Below are 26159 nucleotides of genomic sequence, written 5' to 3' on the forward strand. Positions count from 1 at the left end.
GTCTGCGTTTCTCAAAAATCCCAATAAAACTTATTTTATTATGCATCTAATTTATTCTTTTCCTTTATCAATGTCGCGAACTTAAACTTCCATTTCTCAAATTTCTGCTTCCATGGAGAATTAGTTGACAATCAAGCGGGTTTGCTATTTATTTGTGTCAGTGATTCGACTAACTAATGTTCCAATGAGAATTTGGTGAATATAGTCAGAATTTTGTAAACGAGTGGCGATTTTTTTCGGATTTTTCTGTACAACAATTGTCCAATTTAATTGTGGCCAGATCAAAGTTCCCGGCGACCGCAGGCATACTCGCACTGTTGCTATGCTTTGTATAAAGGGCAGATAATTGGTTATCCGGCTAGGAGAGGATGCTCAGGTCCATGGTTCCGTATAATTTACTCAAATTTATAATAAAAGAGCACAATTAATTTATAAAAGTTTGCACATTATAACTCTTCACATAGCACCAAGAACTTCTCATAATATCTCTTCCCATTCACAGCGATAGCCACTGAACATTGAGTTGATTCTGGTGAATTTCCATCCACCAATTTATCAATTTTGCATTCTATGCAAATTTATTTAATCTTTTGAAAAAATCTAGCCGTCAGCTATCTTTCTTCTGTGATTCAGCTTTTCGTTTCTTTGGGAATGCCTTCCTTTTTACTTTTCACCGCCCGTTCGTATGCGATATCTTTTGTTTTTTGATTCGTTAATTTAACCCGATCATAAGAGTAATTCAATTACACATTTCACGTGGGTCGCGGTGGTCCAGTGGGTAGAGCGTTGGACGGCTGACCGGAGGGTCCTGGGTTCGATTCCCGGGCACTCTGGGCACCTGCGGCTCCATCCAAGCTAAAGTGATTTTTCGGGTACCAAGTCTTCCTGAGAAACCATAACCGGCACAGGGAAAGGAACTGCCCCCCCTACCCTGCTGTGTGAATTTCACACGCCGTCGGGCTTAGTACTGGGTGATCTGTACCATCACCTACCCAATTGACCTTCGGGTTGATTACTGTGTTTATGGTTTTTTTATTTCATGTCTGCCGTGGTAATGGCATTGCGCGTAATGCAGCTGTCTTTATTATCTATTTTCCGGAAACTGCATGTACTTGCACTAATTGGTATTATGATATTTACTTTTGTAATCATTGCCCCAGAGTACAAGTTACGCACTGAACTATAAAATACGCAAAATTCTCTTATTTTATTGGTCAATCCAGCGCCATTCATTTTTTAATGGGCTCTTCGTGTACTGATCTCGCGAACAATTGAGAGGTTTCTATTTGCACGCAAGTTTGTATGAAGCAGAAAATGCCTGGCTTCAAAGCCATCATGATTGTGGAAGATAGATATTCTCGAGGACATTGAAAAGATACATGCTTGGGCAATTTATGAGAAATTATCATCTTTTAACTAGAGAGAAATATATCAAGTAAAGAAAGTAGTTCATTTCCTAAGTTTTCCAAGTGTAAGCAAATAAATGTTTTTATGCATAATAACTTAGTTCCATATTAGATTATTTTTGCCCTTAACGGGCAATTTGATGTAAATTTCTTTCTCATAAAATATTTAAAAAAATATTTTCCGGCATTTATTTTATGAGGGTCAGTTTAGGAAAGGTATCAATTGGTGCAGAAATTGAGAACAAAATCTTGGAGGGTGCTGTCGGATTATTCGTTGAATTCGTGTGAATTGGGCCATTTTCCTTCTGTTTATGATAGGAATAGAGGTCGCAACTCGTTGGATTCTAAAAACCATCTTAAAATAAGTTTTAATTAAAATATTTTGAATTCAGAGTCATTGGTCTTAGTACTTTTATGCATTTTGTCACTGCTTAGTAAAAGTGATGGACGCAGTAAAATGGAGAGAGATATCTCTAGCGACCCGTAATTTTACACAGAACTGAGGTCATTTGAGACCATCTTCGTATTGGACGCATAGTACTCGGGCCAGTTACCTTTACATACGGAATTACAGTCGGGTTCACCGGCTTCTCTTATTTGGTGTGCTCATCAGTGAGCAAAGGAGAAGTCCCACAGGGCATAATTTGGGTTCTGCGCCTTGTTTCCAGGGAAGGAGCCTTACCAAATGCAATGGTAACCACGGCGTCTTTATTTTGGACCCCAACACTGACGGCAGAGACTCCATCGCAGGGGAGTCGATCTTTCGTCCAGCTGGACTGATTCATTTCCAGGTCCGAATTTAAATTCGGATTACTTCTCAACCACTCTGCTCTTTGAAATACGAGAGCCGTGCAAGAGATTAGTCACGCGGGATTTACACACGGAAATGACTCTTAAACGGGCATTTTTGATTCCCTTCGTTGACCAGATGGTGTCTTTCCTTCCCAAATCACTTCGCTCCCCTATAGTATGCCACTTGGAAGTGAGGCCGTTTATGGCCATTCAGATCCTGAAGGTCGAAAATTCATGCCATAACGTTCCAGGAAATAGTTATTTTTTCTGGTGGGGTCCAGCTATTGGGGTGGTACTTCGTATTCTCTGGGTTTCATATCGTGATATGGGTTTTAATGATCAATGATTAATCAATCACTTAAAGCCAGCAGTTTACTCACGGGCATGATTCACCCTGGATATAAAATTAATTAAATCTAAAAAATAGGGACTATAAGCGCAAATTACGCCTTTTTCACCTCAGGTCCGACCGCCTTAGGACTAGAAATATCATCAATGAGGACGGTCTCCCAGGACTTTCCGAACCCTCCAAACTTCAGCGCTCTCCTTCGACTGCTTAACCGGCGCGGTTATCAATTGATCGCCCGCTGTAGTCTATCATCGCCGCGGCGTTATGCGGACTCTAATGGAGGGCACGCAACTTCCCTAATGGCCCCTGCAATTAAAGCCGAAGCTTCCGAATCCCCTTACGGGTAATTAACCCCGATGATTTCTCACGTGGATGCAGTATCAAGTCCCTCCTTCGCTGAAACTTCCCTCGAACGGCTCCCGTGCACTTGGGGCCACTCTCAGACTCGCGCGGGGTATTCTGGGAAGGGAGGGGAACACCGGCCGGCGGTGGGGGTTAGGGGAATATTTTAGCTCGAATGATCCCGACCACGAATTCCGTACTTAAGCTGTTTGCCGATCACTCTCCGTTGCGTCACTCTTCGCTCCCTGGAGTGTCTCTCGTCGCCGCGCCGAGCGATTTGAGATTTGGGAATGGAATGGGAGAGTTGGGGGGGGGGGGAGGTTAAAAAGTTCTTGAGGCCCGTTTCCTAGACATCATTCCGGTTGAGCAGAAAACCCTATGGAAAACCTCAAGAGGACTTCCTCGCTGGCGATCCTCAGAAGAGGTGCTCTCGTCCCCAATGTTGAAAGTGCGCGTGCCGTTGGAATCGGAGTTTCCTCACACCCTCGAGTGTTACTCCCAGGATATCGTCACCGGTATTTTTCGATCGGGGAATGGGGATGGTGGTGTTGGACGGTTTATGCGGAAATCTGCGATTACTAAAGTCTCCTGACTGCGGTGAGGCGGCTATTGAGTGATGGTGTCACGTTAAAAACATTATTGAGGGAGGAGAATGGAAACCAACTCAATTATTATTCCCAAAAATATAATGGTGGACAGAATAGAGAATAAACTAAAAACAAAATGCCTACCTCAATAGTGTTAAAAACACTATTGAGGAAGGCAACGGGAAACCACCTCAATTATCATTCCCAAGATTTAAATGATGGACAATACAGAGATTTTGAGCCCCGGCAACAACGGGCTCGGCCCGATCGGCCGCGTGTCGTGCCCGGCAGCCGGAGAGGCAATGCTTCCGCGGTCGTCATCTCACGATACCCTTGCAGAGCTCAAGTGAAAACAAAAGCACAGAAGACTCAGAGGGCCCGGGTTCGAATTCTGGACATGGCGAATCATTTTTAAACCCTAAAATTGTTGCATTGCAAGGGTTAATCTAGTTCAAATAAGGGCTTAGAATGCCAGAGCGATGTCAAGGACAAGAAAATTAGAGAATATGAAGCGAGAGATGGGAAGAGAAAATATAGATATTTTAGGTTTATGCGAAGTGAGATATAGGGTAGCGGGGAATACCGGAGGGATGGTTATAGAATAATAAACAGCAGCGGGGACGAGATCCAACGAGGGGTTGCCATAATACTGAATAAATATATAGGAAGAGGCGTAGTCAACATAGAACTGGTAACGGATAGAATATTATTGGTATGGAGAACCGAACCGAAGAACTTGGTCATTGCTCAAGTATGTATACCACGGAGCAACCATATGGAGGGAGAAGTCGATCGGATATACGATCAGTCAGAGGACATACGTAGTAGGTTGTATTTTTGGAACCATTTTATAGTGGTGAGGGATTTGAACGTGACGGTAGGCGAAGGAAGGAATGCCCGTAGTAGTGAGGTCGGGTTGGTAGTCGTGAGTAGTGAGGGACTACGATTTAGGAAGATGGAAAGCCTGCGGGGAGAAAGCAATAGAATTCTGCAGGAGACAGGTTTTAGAGGTTAAGACGCCACAAAAGACGTAGCTACGCATTGAAAATGCGAAATGGTTTGGCGCAGGTTTAGGAATAGCATGATTAATTCTCAGTTTCGCGGAAGGGGAATCAGATTCAGATGAAATCTTAGCTAATGATACAGTGTAGCGTTCAAAACCAGAAATAGGGAAGACTGATTAGTAAATGTAATGTAGAGGCAGTGACCGGAACGGCAAGAAAGAATCATCAGACTGTAGAGAAAATGAAGATGAGTACTCTGGATGAATGATGGAGCATATCAAAAATAGGATATTAAACCCCGAAAATGAAAGGAAATACAGTAAACATGATAAGGAAAAGGGATCCGTGGATCATGAACGAGATGATTGGAAAGTTTAAAGAGAGAAGGTTGCCGAAAAATGTCAAAAACTGGGGTATGCATGCAAAAGAAATTTTAAAAATTTAAGTAATAAAATCATCCGAGTAAGAAATAGAGCTAAATAAATGTTATGGGAGACGCAGTGAGAGGGGATGGAAAGTTTAGGAAGGAAGGGTAAAATTGGGGCGTAATAGTAAAGCTCAGTAAGAAAAAAGGGACACTCTCAGGTAGCAAGAAGGAATAATTTTTGTTGACATTCAAAGAAAAGTTAGCATAAATATTCATTGACTCAGAAAAGATCCAAGAGAGGTGGAACGAATATATATATATATATATATATATATATATATATATATATATATATATATATATATATATATATATAGAAAAACTTTGCGGTGAAGACAATTTGCCAGTAGGATCAGAAAGAGAATATAATGCAGATGAGGATAGCTTTGTTCTAGGCTTACTGGATGGCGAGATAGAAAAGGCCTTAGGTGAATTGGAATCAAGTAAGGCCGTAAGGTTAGGTAAAACTCCTGTGAGATTCCTAAAAGGTTTAGTAAGAAGCAGGAGGAAGTATTTTTGAAATATTATGTGTACGTTGGGGAAGACAATATTCCCTCGTAACTACTCAATGGTTAACGAAAACGTGGCATGGAGAGTTTTCATAAAGTAATTCGTTGAATTTAACAGCAATAAATTGGGCTGGAAGATTTCTTTATAATAGTTTTAGTTTATATTTCAAGAAATCAATGTGGGAGAACTGCATAGGGTTAAGGTTTAAGTTTTTATGCATGTGCCAGCAGAAAGTTAGCAACGAATTTCAACCCCTCTCTCATATGAATATAAAACAAAACTTGGATCAAACAATTAAATTGAGTGATTCAAAAAACGAACTGGAATCAAGAAGCGTGAATTGACGCAGAAGTGTTTTGTTCGATTGACTTGCTCATAATTTCAGTTTAAGCCAATAGATGAAGCTTCGCAGAATAGATCATTAGGTAAAAAACTAATCTTCACCCAATGTTGACGAAGTCACAGTACAATAAAAATTATTATTATATATATCTCCAATCCTGTCTTTACAAACCCTACAAGGTAGACTACCTAAAATTATATTATATTTAATGATATTTTTATTCTAACCGGTAGCCATATATAAATATACTGCAACAGAATCTCGGACATAAATCTAGACGAGTGTGCAAAACTAAAATACAATTTTTATTCTCCTAAAAATTTTAACATTAACAAATAATGATAAGATATACATGTCTTATCTTCTAAATTTAAATTTTTCCAAGAATAGTAGTTGTTTTCTGAGAGATTGATTTACTAATATAAAAGATATAATAAATGAAAGCAATGAGATGGTGAAGAATTTGAGGGAAGTAGTTTGACTGGTTGGGTAAATAAATTATGCTTATACTGTTAACAGAATTAATTAATTTAAGCAGAGAATAAACGACTGACTTCTAGGGAACAAATCGTTCCATGGAAAATCATTTTACACGATAAAAATACTTTTACTTTACGAAACTGGGGCTGAACTTGGACAAAGCAGCGTTTATTACCAAGTGAATTAAAGCGCTTTGCTCAGAGAAAAATAAAAATCTATAGACACCCAACCCTTTTCTCAGAGAAAAATGACAACCTATTGCCATTAAAATACCAGATTTTTTTCCTTCATTACAATATAATAAAAATGTGTGTCTTCAATCGTGCCATTGTTCCCTGAAGTAATTGTTTATAACAATAAAGAAGAGAGCTTAGAATTAAGACGTCTATAAAGAACTTTGATATTGATGATATCTCGGAAAGGAGAGATTACATCTCAGAAGAAATCAACGGAGTGTAAATTTTACGACCGAAGCACAGCAGAGAAACTCTTTTCGCTAAAGGGAATAAATGACAATTACTCACTAAAGTTGGCGGATTTCATTTGGCGTAAGGCAAAATACCCGCCGACGGAACGGAGAACACTCGTTTAATGCAGCGGCGCCTAAACGCTGAATTTAAACTTGGAGATACATCGAGGAGGCAGCAACTTGCAGAGCCATTTTTAACTGAGCTGCATGGGATTTAAAAGAGCGACCTGATCTTTTATGGAAGAAGTACTTAAGACGTGCGTATAATGGACTCCAGCCTCTTAAAAACCCCTTCTTAAGGATATAAGATGCGAAGAGCCAAAAAAAAACACAAGAGAAACTTTAAAGCTGTTTGGGCTGGGAGCAAAAACTCTCAGAGCAATCACCATAGAAACCGAATACCAAACTTTTCGCAGATAAGCTTTTCGTAATTATCTTTCTACGTCCATTGGTTTAATCGCTGCTTTTTTTATTTCGCTTCAGGTTAGGATGATTCTTGGCGAAATTTAGCATTAGTCCATAGATTTTTGAATATGCATGTTGAACTTAAACTACTACAAGAATATTATTTTCAAAGATAATCTCCGATGATTTATTGGGCAAATTTAATTTACTGACTACGGCGACTCTTCCTCCCTCGCTTCGAAAATTCTCCTTCTTTCGTTTCTCCAGTGCGAGCGCCGCCGACGAGGGCGTGCTGGGTCAGGGAGAACATCCGCGGGTGATGGATCAAGACTGCGGGGAAATTACTCCATCTCTGGGGCGATACGGCGGACATCGCTCAATTCGCGTTGGAGAGGCAATGTTTATTTGGAAAACGCAAGCACAATACCTACTTTGGACTCCGAGGGAATTATTTACACGCCACATTTCGTCGCCAGGTGAAAACTCAGTGAGGTATTCTGGGAAACGCCCTTGTGAGCCGATTTAGGACTAGACGAGCACAGCTTGCGAACAAAGTAAATATTTAGCGCAAAATAAACAATTATGGATCCCCTTATCTGCAGAGTCGATCCATTTTCCATCCTGCGTCCGTCTCCAACTGGCAGACTTGGTGCGTGAACAAAGGGCCCACAAATTCTTAGTGACAATGTAAATACGGACAAAATAAATAAGAGCCGACGGGCATAAGCTGCTTTCGTGATATAAAAAGGGTGTCCTGCTATTTATCGCGTGATTAGGTTAGGGTAGCGATTCTCCCATAAAAAATCTGAAAGTGTGATTGAGCGAAAACGAGATAAGCACAGTTAATGGATTTTCCAACGTCTTACCCATCTCGTCTTTGCTGTTCGCATGGTACAGTGAAAGTGTAGAATTGTTTCACGATTATCATTTTATATTCAGATTAGTCCCTTTATTTTTCAAAAATTTCCATGCACTCATCAGACTTATCGTACGGGTTGCAAACAAATCCTAATGCAAAAAAGATATAACATCTATTAAAAATAGGACTTGTGACTATACGCCTTGGCATGCATCGCAGTTACTCTGGGGAGAGCATCACCCATCCTCCAGAGGATGAATCCAACGGAGATACAAAAAATCTCTAGAAATGGTTTCCTTAATGGGACAACGAGTGCGGCCCATCAAAGTAAAGATAAGAATATCCTTATCGTCAAGAAGATATAAAGCAATTCCGCTTGAAGCAGAATTCGAGAAAACCATGCCATCAATACCTTCCAAATCAGTTCACCTCAAACTCTGCTTTCAGGAGAATTCTTCCATCACGACAAATAGACATCGTTCGTGTGAACGTACTATTTATAATACTATTTATGTCGCGTCATTATTTATTGCAGTGTATTTTTAACAGAATAATAAATATTCAGCTGGTGCAAAGTCGGGACTGTAAGGGGGTTGGGGAATCGTCGCGATGCCATTGCAGAAGGTCTTCGCAAGAACAGACACTCGACTCTGCTATTGGTCGTCCGTCCAAAGGCCTTCGGGATGAGTTTAGCGCAGATCTTTCGCATCGTCAAATTTTCCGTGATACTGGTGAGCACTGTCACCCTATCGATATCAATATAGCCTGCGATCATGCGCACACTGAACAACCTACGGTCTAAATTCACACGTCGGGAAAAAATTGTTACCGATACTTTTTATACAAACCTTGCATAATGGCTACCAAAGAGTGACCAAAGCATGCTATGTGAAATTATGATTTTCGCGTGATCATTTGAAGATAGTTCTCTGGCAAACCCGCCCAGTGGGACTCCTCGTCTCAAAGTCCTAAATGGTTGTTGTGCAGAGATGGATGGAAGTGTATCCGTTGCAGTGAAACGTTTTAGGCTGAAATTGGATGGCTGATCTCGGATATTTAGATACCATGAAAAAACAAGACTGATGGCTCGTCGGATTCTTGAGATTCGTTTTTTGTGTGCGCAACTTTTCCCCGAGTCTTCTTCCCCCCTCCCCTCATCGCCACCTCCCCCGTCCCACCCCAGGAGGGGGTGTTGCGTCGCCATCGGGGCCCCATGTGCCCCTCCGATTCCCAAGTCATTTCGGAATTGCATTCCTGCCTACAAATGTCCCGGAAATTTCATTAGCAAAACCTTTAGTGGCTTCGACCGGCGGGATGAAAGCAAAATAAAATTCGCGTGCTTCTCTCGAAAGAGTTTAAACTTTAACTCGATGTATTCAACTTGTTAAACTGACTTTTAAATAATGGTAATGCCTATTTATGTCTTTTCAGGGCGTTGTACCGGTCCAGGAACTATTATTCTATCCACGACTATAGCGCCATTTTTGCACCTAACGGGAAGCTCCACAGCCACATCGATGAACAGCTGGATCCAGTGGAAGCTCTGTCTCCAAACATCGAGCTGGGAAGAACATTCTGCGTGAGTTTCAAGAAAATTCCATTTATTTATATGTGAAACCATAAATTTCTCAATTACTCAATGTGTTTTCATTGCCCAATAAAGTAAACTATTAATGGTAACTTTAAAAAAACAATGTTCCAAAAGTAATACCTTTGCTACATGCAAACTTATGTCTTGTAAAAAACTATAACTTTGCCGGACACAATCAAATAAATGGAAAATATTTTCCCATGGTAGATTCTCGATGTAGAATTTAAAGTCGGAGAGGATTATGTGTCTGAAACAGAATGCTACTCAGGCCATAAACAAAGCATGTGTTGGATTTATTTACGACAGCAAGAATATAATTTGGGAGATCACTTAGAATTTTAAGGAATTGGGATTTCATAGAACTGTCGTTAAGCCATGAAATAACATCTCCATTTAATTCACCATGGACCTATATTCTTTCCACATTCGAAAATATACCACCAAAGAAGCTGGAGCCTATTCAAATGAAATCACTATCATAGAAATGATAGCATGAATGCCCATTTGAAGAATTTTACAATACTCTACGTATTAAACTTGAAATAATAAAAGCAATTAAGAAGTAAATTTAATATAAATATAATTTTACAATTATTAAGTAATATACCGCTTAAGGTAGGTTTTGGATGGACATAACTGCCAAATAAATATGTCGTGACTCCAAACATAACACAATCCAGCAACCTACTCTAAATCAGGTCCCTCTTCAGCCCTGAGTACTTCCTTCCTCCCTCCATCCCGTCCAGCATCCCTATCCTGTTCCTTCGCATTCCTCGTTTGCCTAACACTCTCCCCTCAATTTCAGTCTTCAACATCCAAATGCCGGTCAATACGCCCCTTATCCATTTTTCCTGCCTCCATAGGATTTCTCCCAACAAACCCCTCTCTTCGCTAACCATACCAAGTATTTCCTCATTTGTTTTCTTCCCTGTCCATTTCACCTTCCCCATTCTTCTCCACGCCAACATTTCAAAAGCCTCAAATATACATCTATCCTCCTGCTTCAATGACCACGTTTCCAAACTGTACATAGCCACGCTCCATATCCAACTTTTCATGAGTCTTTTGTTAACATCCTTACTCAACGTCCCTGTCATCAACTCCCTCCTCCTTGTGAAAGCCTCTTTGCCTAGCGCAATTCTTCCCCTTACGTCCCTACTACTCTGACCGTGTTGGTCCAAAATACTTCCGAGATACGTAAACTGTTCTGCCTGCTCTAGTTTTTGCCCTTCTATTTTAATGTTTAGCTTGGCCTTTTTCTTCTAGAAAATCGCATAACCCTCGTTTCATTAATATTGATTCTCATTCCATACCTGTCACACTGAATTTCCAATTCACTCAGCAATGCTTGCAACCCCTTGGCTGACTGACAAACTATCTCTACCTGACTGCTAAACTATCAAACTGTCATCAGCAAACCTAACTGATTTTACAAATTCCCCGCCCATTTTCATTCGCACCTCCAGTTCTGCCCATGCCTCTTTAATCATTTCCTCCACACATACGTTGAAGATCACCGGTGAAAAAGGAAGACCCAGCCCTAACACCTCTTCCTTACCCTGGGCATTCCGAGTCCCCGTTCCCCACCCGCACCTGAGTAGTTTGAGGTATTTGCAGGTTGCGGATTAGCCTTCTGTCCCTCCAATGTATTCCTATTTCCTGCAATATACTCATTAGTTTTTTTCCAATTTACTCTATCAAACGCCTTTACGAAATCTACGAAACAGGCAAATACGTCCTGATTGTATTCTATATTCCTCTCGATTAGTGACCTCATCACTGCAATGGCATCACGTGTACATCTCCTCTTCCTGAACCAAAACTGATTATCCCCTAAGTAATCATTTTCCCTACACTCTATCCTTTTGTTGATGATCCTGAGAACGAATTTAGCGTCGTGTGAAGTCAAACTTATCGTCCTGTAGTCCTCACACGACGTAGCCTTTACCTTTTTTGGAATTGGAACAAACACTGTTCTCGCAAAGTCTTCCAGCCAGATTCTTTCCTCATAGATACTACGAATCAGTCTATATAGTTTCTTCCTCCCACATTTTCCTAAACATTTCAATAGTTCCGCGGGAAGGTTATCCACCCCCGCGGCCTTATTTAGTTTCATCTCCCTTTATGCCCTTCCAATCTCATCGTCGAGTATGCCTGGACCTAAGCTATCTTCCTCTACCTCATGTTCCTCTTCTATGTCTAACCTTGTCGGTCCAAGTTCTATACTATACAGTTCTTCTATATATTCCTTCCATTCCTCCTGGATTTTTTCTCGGTCAACTATTATCTTACCAGACGTATCTCTAATTGTTACCACAAAGCTTCCTTCTTACTTCCTCGAGGTATTTTAATCTTCTTGTATAGCTCACCAATTTAACCCTTCCTCTGCAAACTTTCCACATCCTCGCACTGCGGTCTTCCACCATGCTCCTTTTGCTTTATTTGATTCCCATCTCAAATTATTATTTCACCCTTTGTACTTCCCTCTTTGTAGCTCTGTGTTTACATTCTTCCATTTTCTCCTTTCAACTCTCTTTGCAATCATCTCTTTCGTGATCCATGGGTTCCTTGTCCTTTTCCCATTAACGGTTCCAATTGTTTCTTTTGCGGCTTTTGATATCCCTATCTTGATGCATTTTTTCGATTGTACTTAGCTCCTTAAGACCATCCATGATTTTATCTACAGCCTGGTGATAGTTCTTCCTTTTCAATCCATTTAATGCTTCTTCATTCCATTTCCTAGCCCGTCGCCACCGTCTGCTCTTTTCTAAACGGACGCTACACTTCAAAACAACTACTAAATTGTAATCAGAGTCCGCATCCTCTCCCGGGAAGCTGTCCGAATTTATCACACAGTTCCTAAACCGGTGCCGAACCAGAGTATAATCTAATTCATACCTTTCTGAGTCACTTGGATTTTCCATGTATACCTACGCCTTTTGTTGGTGCCTAAACCAAGTATTAGTGATACTCCTGTCTCCAGCGGAAGTCAATTACACTCTCCCCGCGTTAATTCTGCATTCTGGTTTCTCACGCACATGTCCAATTAGGAAACCCCTTGAGCCGTGGTATGCATTTTAACGAAAGAGATGAGGAAGTGTCTTAGGTATATCATAAACTGTGATTAAATTATGCATATTTGAGTTTATTGGTGCTATCTAATGTCAATTCTTACTCCTGCCTTTTCAGTTCAAGTCAAATAATGTATAAATGTTTATCCATTATTCTATTTTGTATACTGGTTGGTTGAATCATAATTTTTTGGAAAATAATCGCGCCTGATGAAATATGAATCGTACCAACTATAAGAAAATTGTGTGACTACAATGGTATATTGTAATGAGAGTTCGATTTATATACAAATAAGAATGAAAATGCTCCGTTTATCGTTTTCTTTCGCTCTTGCAATAGCATTTGAATTTGCGAGACGGGAATGGGGAAGGGGGGGGGTGTGGTGCTTAATAGTGGAGTGAAATTTCACTCATGGGCAAGCGCTAGACAGTCAGTCATTTAATGCCAAAAGACTCGTCCTGCCTCACCGCATGAATCAGGTGGAACGTAAAGCAATCTCCCAATCGTTTTACGACCTTGGTTCTGCATTCGCTGTTCAACTACAGTGCTCAAGTAATGTCGGATTGAATCAGCCTTTATGAGGAATGACTCATTTTATTGCATCACCGAGCGTTTGGATTCCAACTAAAGGTTTTATTCTCCTTTTTAGCACAGCTGCGCTGCACGGAGGTGGGGGAAATTTTAGAAACCGACCCTCGCTCGGTGCACAGTCACTCGCAGGGCATTGGGCGAGACAGACTTGGTGCGCGCGGGGGGAGCGCCGTCGTTACGACGCCGCCCGCGGTTTTAATTTATGGGTGCACGAGTGGACCAGCACCGCGGCGTCGGCGCTACCTTGCTCCGACGCGAGTCCACGAGTAATTACTGATGCCTTCTCTTTTATGCGCCGCCCGACCCTTTATTAGAGAATTAAATTTTGTGGCATCCTCACAGTTATCAGCGCGGAGGCTGGTTTTGATAGGAGCTCACCTGGCAGACAGTGGATACAATTATTCCTCTCGCAAGGCAACGAGTATCTTCTCGGCTTCTCAATTATTATTATCATTACATTTCGTTGCAATTAGGCAAATGGCCCCGATGGCAACCGTCCAGTGATGCACCCTTACGTAGTGCAAGATGGAAATACGTGAAACAAAATGAATTTCAAAACAATGGCACTTAAAGATTCTCGGATTTCCCAACCGTGCCTGCGCCATCGCACATGGTCCAGGTTCACACCATACCAAGCAACGCACCAGCATCACACACTGTCCAAAATCATGCACCATGATGGCACCGCGCACTTTTACAATCTAACTTCTCACGCCGTCCACTTCACTCAAAAAGCAATATTTTTAATAAATAAAGTAATATAATAATCACCTTCAAATAAAGTTTATCGCCCAGTCCTCTGTTCTGAGGCTGCTTTGCAACTATTCTTAGAACTCCTAAAAATTGATGGAAAGGGCTCAAACAACCCTCCAGGTACCTGGTTCCATTACACAACACTTCTGCTTAAAAATGAATATTTTTTTCTTATTTTTTTCTTGTATTATTATTTTTGTTTTAAAATTGTGGTCGTTTTTTCCCTTGAAACTTTATCTTCTTCTATCTCCTTCCATAATTCTTTATGTGGCCACATGAAATTTGGAAAAAGACCAAATGGAATCGGAATGAAGTTTCTAGATTTAGGTTGCTCAACACATAATGTCCCAGCCGACCGATCGCCATAAATTATACCACTCATGGAATAAAAGGAAGACATCCCCTCGAATCATAATCCCAGAGCTATTCGGTCACAGCATTCTCAATTTCCCCGCGGTTTTTGGAGACTCCAGCAAAAGGGATTGACTGCGTGCCCAAACAACAACAAGCGTTCGGTGAGAGTTCAAGGTTAATGTACTCAACGCTGACTCGCACTGCCAATGCTTAAGTCAAGGCAGAGCCGGTCACCTCCACGCCTGACTCACATATTGGAACGACTGCTGCCGAGGTCGAATCAGTCGTGGATGCATTCCCAATTCATTTCTGCCCGTCAATAAATTAAACATAATCTTAAAATGCATATAATGTGTGGGCGTTTCTCGTATATTCCTGCTCACTCTACATTTAAGGGAATGCCTTAATGTGTTTCGAATTAGATTATCCCTCTCGAGATTTTTTTATTATATTTTCGATGAACCACTTTTTGATGCCCCTGTTAGTAAACCATGCAATCATTCCATTTGAAAGCCATTGGTTTCCCGCGCCTCTATTGTGCTTCACACAATTAATTCTATCTTAGTTTGAAATATATATTTTAGAGAAATAAGACGCTAAAGGCCATACATGAGTTACGGCAAATGGTCCAATGATCTCCGCCAAATGCTGCGTGGGCTCCTGAGTTTGGAGTCCGATATCGATGCTCACGCGGAAGGAGGCTTACACCTCTATCGATCTTTTCATCCCCATTCGGTCACGGTGAAATTTAGCGCATGGCAGCATCTCATGTATTTGAACACGGATGTCTTAATTGGGCGATGCGGAGAATCCTTAGTGGTTACAGCTGGTCATTAACCTCCCGCCAGCACCAAAATAGGCCTGTTTTTATCAAATCTATAGTTTTTAGTCTCGTCTACGTTTCATTTTCTTTAGATCCAGTCACGTGTTAGAGTACCGAAAAAAGTTTCCTATCATGGAGTGACTGCTCTATGACATAGAGAATTTGGATCCGTAGGAAGTGTGGCCTGACAGTGGTCTCACTTCCTACGGATACTATGAACTTCCTCGTCACAATTGAAAACACCATCGCCGTAAAAACCCAGCGATCCACCAAAAAGGTGTGTGGCAGGGAGTGCGAGCACCAGGATATGGAAAAATATTTAGTAAAAATCTATCAAATAACGAGCAAATTTCTATACATGCTGGAGGAAGACTTAATTCAAAACAATGGTTAATTCACCTGATAAATAGTTATTTTTTGTGTAGTTAGAAAAAAGGAAATTAACAGTGAACCACAACCATGTATACTACTTGTCTCCGCCATAGTAAGACAGGCCATGCAGAATTGAGAAGTAAGAACGGGAAATTCTACCACCTCACGGGCATGAAACTCATGGTGTCCGCCCCTAAGTCATTGGCAAAACCTGTCTGCTGCCGAATATACTATGTGAGTCAATATACGATTTAGAATTTGAATGAATACAGTTACATAATACACGAGTCCACCTCAAATAAAAATATCCCAGCACCGTCCGAGAGAGTAAGTTGGGGCGAATGACAGGCGTAGCCTTGAGTGGGCCTGCGAATGAGGCCGTAGCCTCCCTCGCCTAGCATCGCGGTGCCATATGATTCTCCACCGCTGCGGGCAGCGTGCGAAAGGCCGTGAAAACTGAGTCTAAGGCACCTATGGTCAGTGTGTATGGAATTCCCGCGTGCGCGTGGACGTATAAAGGTATTTCTTTCGGCGGAAAGAGATGAGCCGAAAGAGGATGACTCCTCCGACTCACCCATTGAAAGTCCGTGCTCCCTTCCCGCAGGTTGTCCAGCAAAAAAGGGTGGAAAATGTCTCCGCGATGGTCTATCGTAGTGATTTTAATTTGAAGCAGCGCATCAACTAAGCCCTTACGGACGAGATCAACGTCGTCCCAACATTCAATGCCCCTAAATCTAGCTTGATCGGTCCTTTTCTATGTGTTCATTGCTTCTACTGTCGCTTTTGCTTTGCAAGAATTTCGTGAGACGACGACAGTGAAAATTTCGCCTCTCATGACTCGCGGTTAAAGCGTCTGCACTTCATTTTCTCAACCGCCTTACCTTTATCATGCACTTAATTCTGTCGCCAAACCACATTTTCACTGAATTATGACCTGAATCCATTCTAGGGAAACCGTGCGAATTAATCACGGGATTCCTAAATTTATGCCTAATCCTAGTATATTCTTATTCATATATTTTTGAATCCCCAGGCATACGCCACGTACTCATAAGCTTATATATATTGTGGTTTTCGACCCAATCGCTCGTTATGATAAACCGCTTTCTCCAGAAGACCTCCAGCCCTTTCTACCTGCGCCCGCTTCTTCTTATTGAACATCAATACTCTATCTCACTCCCATTTTGGCTGAGTCACTCCCATCTATCATTTAACCTACCCCCGCATTCCAATCTCTTGTAACTCTTAAATATTTTCTTTTAGGGGAAAACGCAATTATTTCTTCTATGTAATTGATCACATGCAATGTCCGTTTCTACCGGTCTATATTGCTGTTTTTTCGAACAATATTCAACTTGTATTAAAATTAAATAATTTTTTTCCTATCGTACAAGTATGTTGCCGTTACAATTAAAGCAAAGTAATTCGCCGAAATATTTTTATATGAAATTTTACGAGCAACCGCCTTCCTTTACAGTCACCATGAATTCAGTTTAACCTGCCATGGCATAAGACTGGGCTCGAGGCTCAACCCCCCCCCCTCCCCCCGTTTCCGCCCTTTCCAAGAAGTGTCTCGCTGGGCATGTCGTGTGAGGCTGTCAAGCCATTTCGCCGTTCAAGCGCGCGCCAATGGGTTGGACCCAAGGGGATGGGCGGAAGGGCGGTCGAGGACGATACCTCCCAATCGATTCATTGGCGTGCCCTAGATATTCCCCCCCCCCTCTCCTTATCACATGCTTCCCCGCCCCACCCCCGGCTCCCCTCGCTCGCCGGAACGCAAGCTATGACGTGTGGACGTCATTTCATCGTCGTCACCCTAAGTGGAGCGAGGTCCGAGCGCGAAGCAAAGGATTCGGGCGGGGGGGGGGGAGCCTGACCTCCGTCCCCTGCGGCGACGCGGAATCGCCTTACCCCCATCCACGTTGGCTTTTGACATCCATGCTTAATTCTCATCCAAAGTAAGATTATCTTCGAAATCCAGGGGAGGTTCTGTCCCTTGGTCAGCTCCGGTTTCTTGAGATACTCCACTTAAGCCATTGCAGTACGACTGAGCAATGCTGGTGAATTCATTCTCAACCTTTTCTTCATGAAAACTGCACTTTTTTGCAAAAATATTATTAAATTGAAATCGGTTCAACATTTTTAGCAAATCGTAGAATTTTCCCCTTCAAAAGTGTATTTGGGCACGGAGCGAAAATTTGAAACTTTCACAAACGTTTCTCAGAAACTCATGTTAAATTTTTAAAAGACTAATGCCATCCCCCTTTTTTTTCAGTAAAACTTTCAAATTTGATTGTAGTAGATTCATCGGTCAAGATTCCGTTCAAATTCCAATTCCCTATTCGCCAATGTTATTCAGAAAACAGAGTTTTGTCATTGTATCACATTTTTTATCATAAACTAATTAAACTATAGACTGAGGGCTTCTCTGCCCGTGAAAAACTTATTTCCACATCTAGGTTCATAAATTTTAGCAGTGTGTCTGTCCTTTCATAGTGTGAATTTGCAGAATCAAGGCATGTTTTAAATACGAGAGTATTTCATGATCCACATCATTGTGAGAGATTTCATGTAATGTTATCACGCTGACTTACGACTCGAGAAGGAAATGTCTTTCAGATGCCCATTGCGCTTTTTATGGCTTCAAGAGAATTTTATGCTCGGTGCGACGCCGTAGATTAATGGAGCAATTCTGCGAAAACCTTTTTCGTTCTACGTACTCGTGAAATTAAGGAAAAGCATTCACATTTTTAGAAGTGTCAGTCATTAAATGTTGTCACGTATAGAGAGATAAACTCCCGAGTAAATTAAATTTTGGCGTAATTGTTTCAATTTACGATCGCGTAAATGTTGTTGAAACATTAAAGTTCACAAAAGTAAATGATACTTCCTCCGTACTATCTCATATGTGCAAAGAATAAAATATTTACATGTTACTCTATATCCAGAGTGCACGAAAACAATATAAGAGCGAAATATCGCTGTGGTGATCCAAAAGAATTCCAGCAGAGGGCGCATCATTGGATACTTAGGTCATATGTTGCGTGTGTTTCTTTTAAGCATCTAAAGACACGTAGCAGCCTTATCTATGAGGGGATCGGAACGCAGCACTTGTAAGGATAACGACGCCATTTCAGAAAATACTGCGCTAAGCATTTTCTCAATGCATCCTACACTCCATCTAGTATCCTACCCTCTCGTAAGCTTCCGAGATGCATCACTTAATCGCTTTACATCCTTTTGTTTGGCTGGCAAGGGGGGATGAATGGGGCAGGGATGCTGGAGCGACGCTGGTAGAGTCGGAGACGGTGGAACAACGCCAAGGGCCAACGAAAGGCTCCAAATTGTGGGAGGGGTGAAATGTTGGATGGCGGAAAGAGATTCCGTCAAGCACAACCAATTTGCACAGCTATATGCGTAGGATTCCATTCATATTCATTGTCAACAGCATTACGAATAAACTGAATCGAACTATGTTTTATTTCGCTCTCCTTATAAATCTTAATTGTGGTTCCCGAATCCACGCGTTTTTTATTCATAGAAACATGCGAAGAGAGTCAATAGGGAAGAGTAGCAAGAGATACTTAATAGATATTTCAATGAGGGAAGGGGAACACCACATTTTATGGTAAGGTGGGTGGATAATAATAACGGGGTCGAAAGAGCAGGTAAGAAACAAATAAAATGGGACAGAATATAAGATTTAAGGAATCGTGAGTTACGGGAGAAGTGCTTAAGAGTGTTGGAAGGAAGAAAAAATTGGAAAAACATTAACCCGGTGATTGAGAGGAAAATTCACGAAGAGCTTAAACATCAACTAGGAGAGAAACTAATGGGGCCTAGAAAATGTGATGGGAAGATTTGTAGGATGATTTGGGGAAATTTCCGGCCCAAAGAAATGTGAAAGCGTTTTAAAGGAAAGTTAAAGAAGTACCAGGAAGTGGCAAGGGGAAAACTATACAGATCTTGCAAATGACACGACTGGAAAGATATGAATAGGGCGAGAAGAGATTCAAGAAAGGTGGAGAAGAAACACAAAGAAGAGCGGGATGAGGTTACCCAAAAAATTCAGAACTCTATTTACTTGATATGCCCACACTGGGAATCGCGAAAGTTTGAATGGTCAAAACTTTTAAAGCAAAACTATTCATGAAAGTGGTTAGTTCACTTCCGGCGTCGAGGAAATGATGTTTTCTACTTCAAATCTCCAAGTTGGAGCACGAATTGAAGTGAAACAAGGTAACAACACGTAAATACATAATGAGAGAGCAGAGGCAGCAGCAGCAATTTGCGGTGTACAGAATGTCTCTCTCGCTGACCGGTAACCTTCGACCCCTTCGTGGAGGGATCGTCATTTCGTGCCCTTCTCTCCGTACCCAGTCATTGGGAGCACTTGACCCTTTTTCACCAATTCCCCGCGGTTCTTCCGCCGCCCCGCCCCCGCCTTTCCCGCATCCGCCCTGCCCCCCACCCCCCTCAGCCCTGCCCCCGCCTCCGTTCGTTTTTGTGTGGGGCCGCAACTCGGATGCTTGGGAAGATTGGATTTTTTTGGAACCCGATCCGCGATAGCGGCCCAAGTGGAAGCAAAACTTATCCAAAGAACACATTTATTTTTATTGTTGTAATTTAATCGTTTATTCCTCCTTATACTTGCTTATTTAAGACTTCTACATCTTCCATTCCTTTTGTTCAGGCTTTTTCATGGGATAGTTTCATTTTTTCATTTTATAAAAATGCCGTTGCCATCTCATCATCATTTCCCTGTTGACCGTAACTCAAGGCATTTAAATAAGCTCCTTTTTACTATTTGAAGTTCGATATTTTTTCACTCCTCATCAGTGAGGCGTTTCGATGATATTCCAGCAATGAGTGAGTTTACTGCCCGTCTCGATATTCCCTTCGTGTTTTACAAGGTTTCTATGAAAAGTATCGGTAACGATTTTTTGCTTTGCGATTCGTGCATGAAGTGCCTTAACTCAGACCCCCGGTTAAGTGTGTGCATGATCGCAGATCGTATTGGTATTGATAAATGAGGCATAGCATTAGCACTGAAGATTTGGCGATGTGAAAGATCAGCCCTTAACTCATCCCGAAGGTCTTCAATTGGTCGACTGAGAGCAGAGCCGAGTGCCTGTTTGCGGAGACCATCTGCAAGAGCATGTTGACGATTCCCCAACCCCCTTACAGTCCCCAATTGCCACCAGTAGACTATATCCTACTCTCTATTAAAGCGAAATCCTCCCTCAAAGGACACCACCATGGACCACCCTAAATGCCGTCAGAGAAGGTTGCACGTGTACCCTTAAAGGCCTTCCGGAATCCGCCTACCAGGGAGCCTTCGAGTCTTGGAAAAGCCGCAAGGTGTGACGACTCTCAAGGGATGTACATTGAAGACTTTTTAGGCATTGAAGCAATATCTGAAATTACTCCATTTTATGTGAAAATTTTCGCGATACTTTTCATACAGACCATGTATTTATTCAACACTTGCCGAACCGAAATTCTTCAATTTTTCCTTCCAAAACATGATTTCCATGTTTCCGCCATTCGTGCCGGCGAGGCTCAACGTAGATTTTGATGGATTGGTGGAAATGTTAAAAGATGGTAACTGGTAGCAATCGAGAATGAGTTGCGTGTATTATGTACTTCATGCGAGGCGGTGGCTACCACTGCGTCGCGGTGGGGAAGTGAGGTGTTGGAAGGGGTTTTCCAGGGAAAGGACGGGACGGATAGGGCTACATGACGCCGGCACGGCCCTTGCCGGGTCACCCATGGAGGGTTTTCAAGGGAACCTTCGATGGAATAAAAATTGTGGCTGCTCAACTTTATTTTGCAATTTATGCCTTGCGATTTCAATGGACAGTCAATCCCGGATCACCAGAGAATTCGCTCGAGGCGGTGAGACTTGATTTGGATGTTCCACTACTTTCCCACGCCCAGAGTGAAAATAGTATTCCCCTTTAAGTGCACGTGCGGCGCAGTCAGTCATTCTCTCTGTTAACTTGCCATATTCACTAATGATCATTTTGGAATAACTAGGAAGAAGCTATTTAAGATTGAATGGGTATAAACTGTTGGAAGATGTGGACAAGAAAAACGCAGAGTTATTGATGGTTGTGTCCATCCCTTAAAAGCCGCTGCCTTAAACAGCGGTGAAAAAATAGTCATTTTCCGTTATTTAAAATTACCATGCTTATAATAAAAAATTTACCTTTTTGCGATATTTTCTCTGATGCTACACAAATCTACGCACCATGTTTCGATAAAACTAGCTTAAAAGAGTGTCTAGGCGGGGCCGTGTTTCCTTTTCATTCTGGGCTTTTTGTCGTGTACTCTTTGTATGTTTTGTAATTTAGGTCAAAATACTTCTTTTCAAAATTCCTTTTCAGCATACCTTAATGTTAACTTCAAGTTTTGAACCCAGCTACTTTTTGTCAGTCAAAAGAATAAAATGAAATAATAATTGGAACTTGTTTTCAGCGGCATTCTGGCGAAAAATTACTAGATCTGAAATGCGCTCTTTGAAAGTCCAGATACCGTTAGCGTAATTGCTTCCGCTCAGTCCGTTGTGTTAACATACTCTCCAGTTTCTACCCCAAGTCAACGTCTTTCTTTTTTACCCAATTTCTAATCCTGAAAGAAATTTATATTAACAAAAATAAAATTGATCGCAGAACAGTTTTACCAAAAAAATCGCGTCATTGTCAAAAAAGTTGCTCGATAGCCTTCATTGCGAAGTCCTTTACACAGCTGAGGGGATATCAACCCATTTCTTGTGGTGCTTAATTAAAGAGTTAGGCCACTCATAATGACATAAAACTCTTTGATGGCATTATGGAAGCGAGCGCTCAGCAAAAACCAATCAATCAACCAGCTTCACGCTGGCAGAAGAATAGAGAACGCCAGCGGCAAAATGAGATCGATGGAACCATTAATCACGGAGCGCCGTGTAGGGACATGAGAAAGGCGATTGATTAAACAATGGGCTGGGCATTGTGTATCATTGACTTATTGGAGTGGCTGCCTTTAAGGATGGGAATACTTTTGATGATGCGAATTGGAATTTTCCTAATTTAGCTAGAAATTTGCCCTACCAAAGGAAGGTTTGTGTTCCATTTTAAATATTCAAGATACGTGACGCATCTATTTTCATAAATATCTCAACCATATGAATTGGAAGGATGTCTCTTTAGCAGTGATGTTGCAAATGTATCATTACCACAATCGTACCACGATAGGAAAGATCATGTTAATAATATTATAGAGATTAAGCGTAGAACAGATAGATTTAATGTGTTATTTTATCTGCGATCGATGAGGGATCAGAATAACATTTTTCGACCGCGGTAGCGTCATATTCGGTTCAAAATTAGCCTGGTGTGTATTCAACCTCTGCCACACACCCTAGCGGTGGCTTTCAGGGTGCGGAAATATCTAAAATATATTTCTTGTTTCATTCTCTCTTTGCTTGCTTTGCCGTAATATGTGTTCCTTATTTTTCCCTAGGGACCGTTTCCCTTACAATATCTAGCGACTATATTAAACCAGATGGGTCTGGAAATGAGCAAATTCCCTTCATCTTTCCATTTCAGTAATCCTCATTTCCATTCCCTGTAAATTCCTCATTTCTTACCTTCACTAGAGTTTGAAGGGTTCTCTTCCTACCGTCTGCTTGTCCAAAACTCCATGTCTCTGGTCCCTAAGAGTACCACATTCCACATGAATTCACTTCACACTTCTCTATCCTCAAGTCATGCTTACTCCCTTTATTACCCTTTTTGTCCATTTAGTTGACCCTTTATCAAAGATCCCGTTTTAGCTCGAGGTATTTTTGGTTTGGTGCCCTCAGACATCCTTCCTAGTATTTGAAAGAATACATTTGATTTCTTTTCGTTGTCCTTTAGTTGTTGTAAATCGGAATGAAATCCCGAGGTTGAGGATAGAAAGATATGCCACCGTGTCTCAATTTTATTCACCATTGATGTTGTTGTCATTTGCATTTTTATGTGGCTAATTAATTACTCCTTCAACAATGAGGTTAAAGTGCTTCCGATTTCAAATTTTCTCTGCTCAATAAAAGTATTCGCAGAAAGAATACTATTTTTCATGAAGGAGATTGAGATAACTAGAGCACTGTATTGTTCACGTTGCCTCCCACTGTCCTTGCATTTTTACTTGAGCATCTTAAATACAAAATTTCTCTTGTCATATATTATCGATACGTTCGACATATTAGAATTACAACAGAACAGGGTTAATGAAATACGGTTAGTAAATTCGTTCGACATGAAACTGACGATTTGAACATCATGTGAGCGAATCGCAAACCCATTGCGAAAAAAGGGAATCGTTGACTCGAGCCATTGGAAGTGGAGAGCGCTCCCTCGGTTAGTGTACACGACGTCTGTGGAGTATTGACGGACTCACTTTGCGCCTGGCTCTATCCCGCCGTAATAAGCATTCGCATCGCGCCTCGTGAACTGCCCGACACGTACTCCAGCGCCGAACAGTCAGCAGCGAAGAGGGAGGAGATACTAATGAAATAGTATATTATTACAAGAACCCCTTATGGTGTTCATAATGGGAAGCACCAATCTTGCCAGGGCCGAGGCCGTTATACCGTCAGAGAGTCGGTGCAATTTCCACCCGCTGTCGTGCTCGCCCGTGAATGTTCTGTGTCACGATGGAAATCATCGCCTGAGGTAGAATGTCGGTTGATTATTATATCCAATATTGTGTTCGGAAATAGTTTAAAGTAATCCACCGTGCCAAACACTGCTACTCTCCTTAGGTTTGCCTAATGAGACACCGTCGCGCCAAATTACTCTACGAAATTTTTATCATTATTATTTAAGAATTACGTTGCAATTAGGCAATTGTCCTGGTGGCAAAGGTCAAGTTTGGTCAATGATCACCCTTACAACGAAAAATACATGCATACACGCACTAGAAAAACAGATAGGAGACAAAATATTCTTAAATACAATGACACTTCCACATCACATTCAAACAAACTTCCACATCACATGCCAAATGCCGTCCACATCACATACGAACAATATTTTAATAACTACAATGAAGTTTATCACCCAGTGGCTGCTTTGCACTTACTCTTAAAACTCCTAAAATTGGATGGAAAGGGCTCAAACAAACCTCCAGGAAGCTAGTTCCAATCAATAATAGTTCTATTTAAAAAACAGTAGTTTTTCTTATTTGTTTTTTGTGTTATTATTTTTATTTTAAAACTGTGGTCGTTTTTTCCCAAAGTTAGGTTGTTCTATCTCTTTCCATACATTTTCCCACGCTTCGTCCTATTTAACAATTGTATGCATCGTGCCAAACCTACTTCTATGTCTTCTATTTTACAACCACTCCCATTTCAGTATATGCAACATTTCTGTGACACTATCTGTTCTTTTGTACCTGCCGAGCACATATCTTACTACCTTTCTCTGAACTTTTTCCATCTTTATTTATTATCTTTTCTGTCTATATTTATGTTTTTATTTTTCTACCTTTAAATCGTTCTTCGAATACGCATCTATATCCCATAATACCGTCCAACACACCCCCACGGTTTCCTCCTCTCTCAATATGAACCTAGCTAATGTAAAAACCTAAGTACGCATCTATGAAATGACATTCCTTGATCTTCTCTTGGCGAGACGCAGAATATGCGGCGAAACGCAGTATAATTTTTAAAACACCCTCGATTTGATATTTATTAAATTTCGAGACTGGCTTTCTTTTAGAATTTCCAGGTCTTACCCGAGCTTACACTTCCAAGCACACTCCTTCCGTCTGTGACGTCTCAGCGACCAGTTAGTTACTCGGTCCCCAAAACTGTCCCGTCGCCTGATGAGCCCGTCGTGCCTCCGCTAATGTTAAAAAATATACTCGAAGACCCATGGTGGGGCGGATATATGAAATGGCCGAAAAGCGCACGTTGAAGTCATCTGCGCGGAGGTACTGGGCCAGAGGAGACATTGTGCCGCGGCATTCACGCTCACTCTCATCGCCAGTTTCGGAGCAATGCCCGTCGATTGACATTTAACTCTTCGGTAATCTCACGTGCGTAATAGCACCACGTCGCACCGTCGCATTTCACATTATTCATGCGGAGATCATAATTATAATGATTAGATTGCGGACGTATGCTTGGGAAGAATTATATTTATGCGTCATCCAAATGATGTTTTTTTGAATTTTAGGATGAGATCGCAAATCGAGCGGTTTTTCCTCACCCACCACCGCTGCTTCCCTCTGCCGGCACTACACGTGGTGCTGGAGTGACATTAGGTCGCTCGTTGGGAGTAACCCTGCGCCGTGGGGGCGCAATCCGTTCCCCGCAATATCCCGGCGCGCGGGCCGGGGCGGAGCGAAGGCCGTGAATTCAAAACCTGCGGGGAGATGTTTATGGGAGGGAGAGGGTATAAAAGTTGGACGGCGCGTCGACGGGGCACGGAGATATATCTAGCCGGTAGGGCACCTGTCCTAGGGCTCCCTCATCCTCTCCTTCCGATTGGGGGGGGCGGTCAGCGCGAGAGGATAGGCCCCAGGGGGTCAGCGTAGGCCTTCTTTTACGAGGGCGCCGAGGGAGAAGTGCCAATCTCGTCTGAGTTATTTCTCG

At 41.7% G+C, this 26159-nt stretch overlaps 1 protein-coding gene across 1 annotated transcript in view; it reads left to right on the forward strand.

The window, feature by feature from the left end:
• The window catches only part of LOC139688552 (protein O-mannosyl-transferase TMTC1-like), a 1154623-nt gene that overhangs the window by 1094619 nt on the left and 33845 nt on the right, over positions 1-26159 (forward strand). The window contains 1 exon segment of the mRNA XM_071586100.1: positions 9405-9552. Coding sequence (XP_071442201.1) covers positions 9405-9552 — 148 coding nt within the window.

Source organism: Hetaerina americana, unplaced genomic scaffold (assembly GCF_022747635.1).
Source record: "Hetaerina americana unplaced genomic scaffold, ioHetAmer1.1.p SCAF_20, whole genome shotgun sequence".
In the NCBI taxonomy this organism is placed as follows: Eukaryota; Metazoa; Arthropoda; class Insecta; order Odonata; family Calopterygidae; genus Hetaerina; species Hetaerina americana.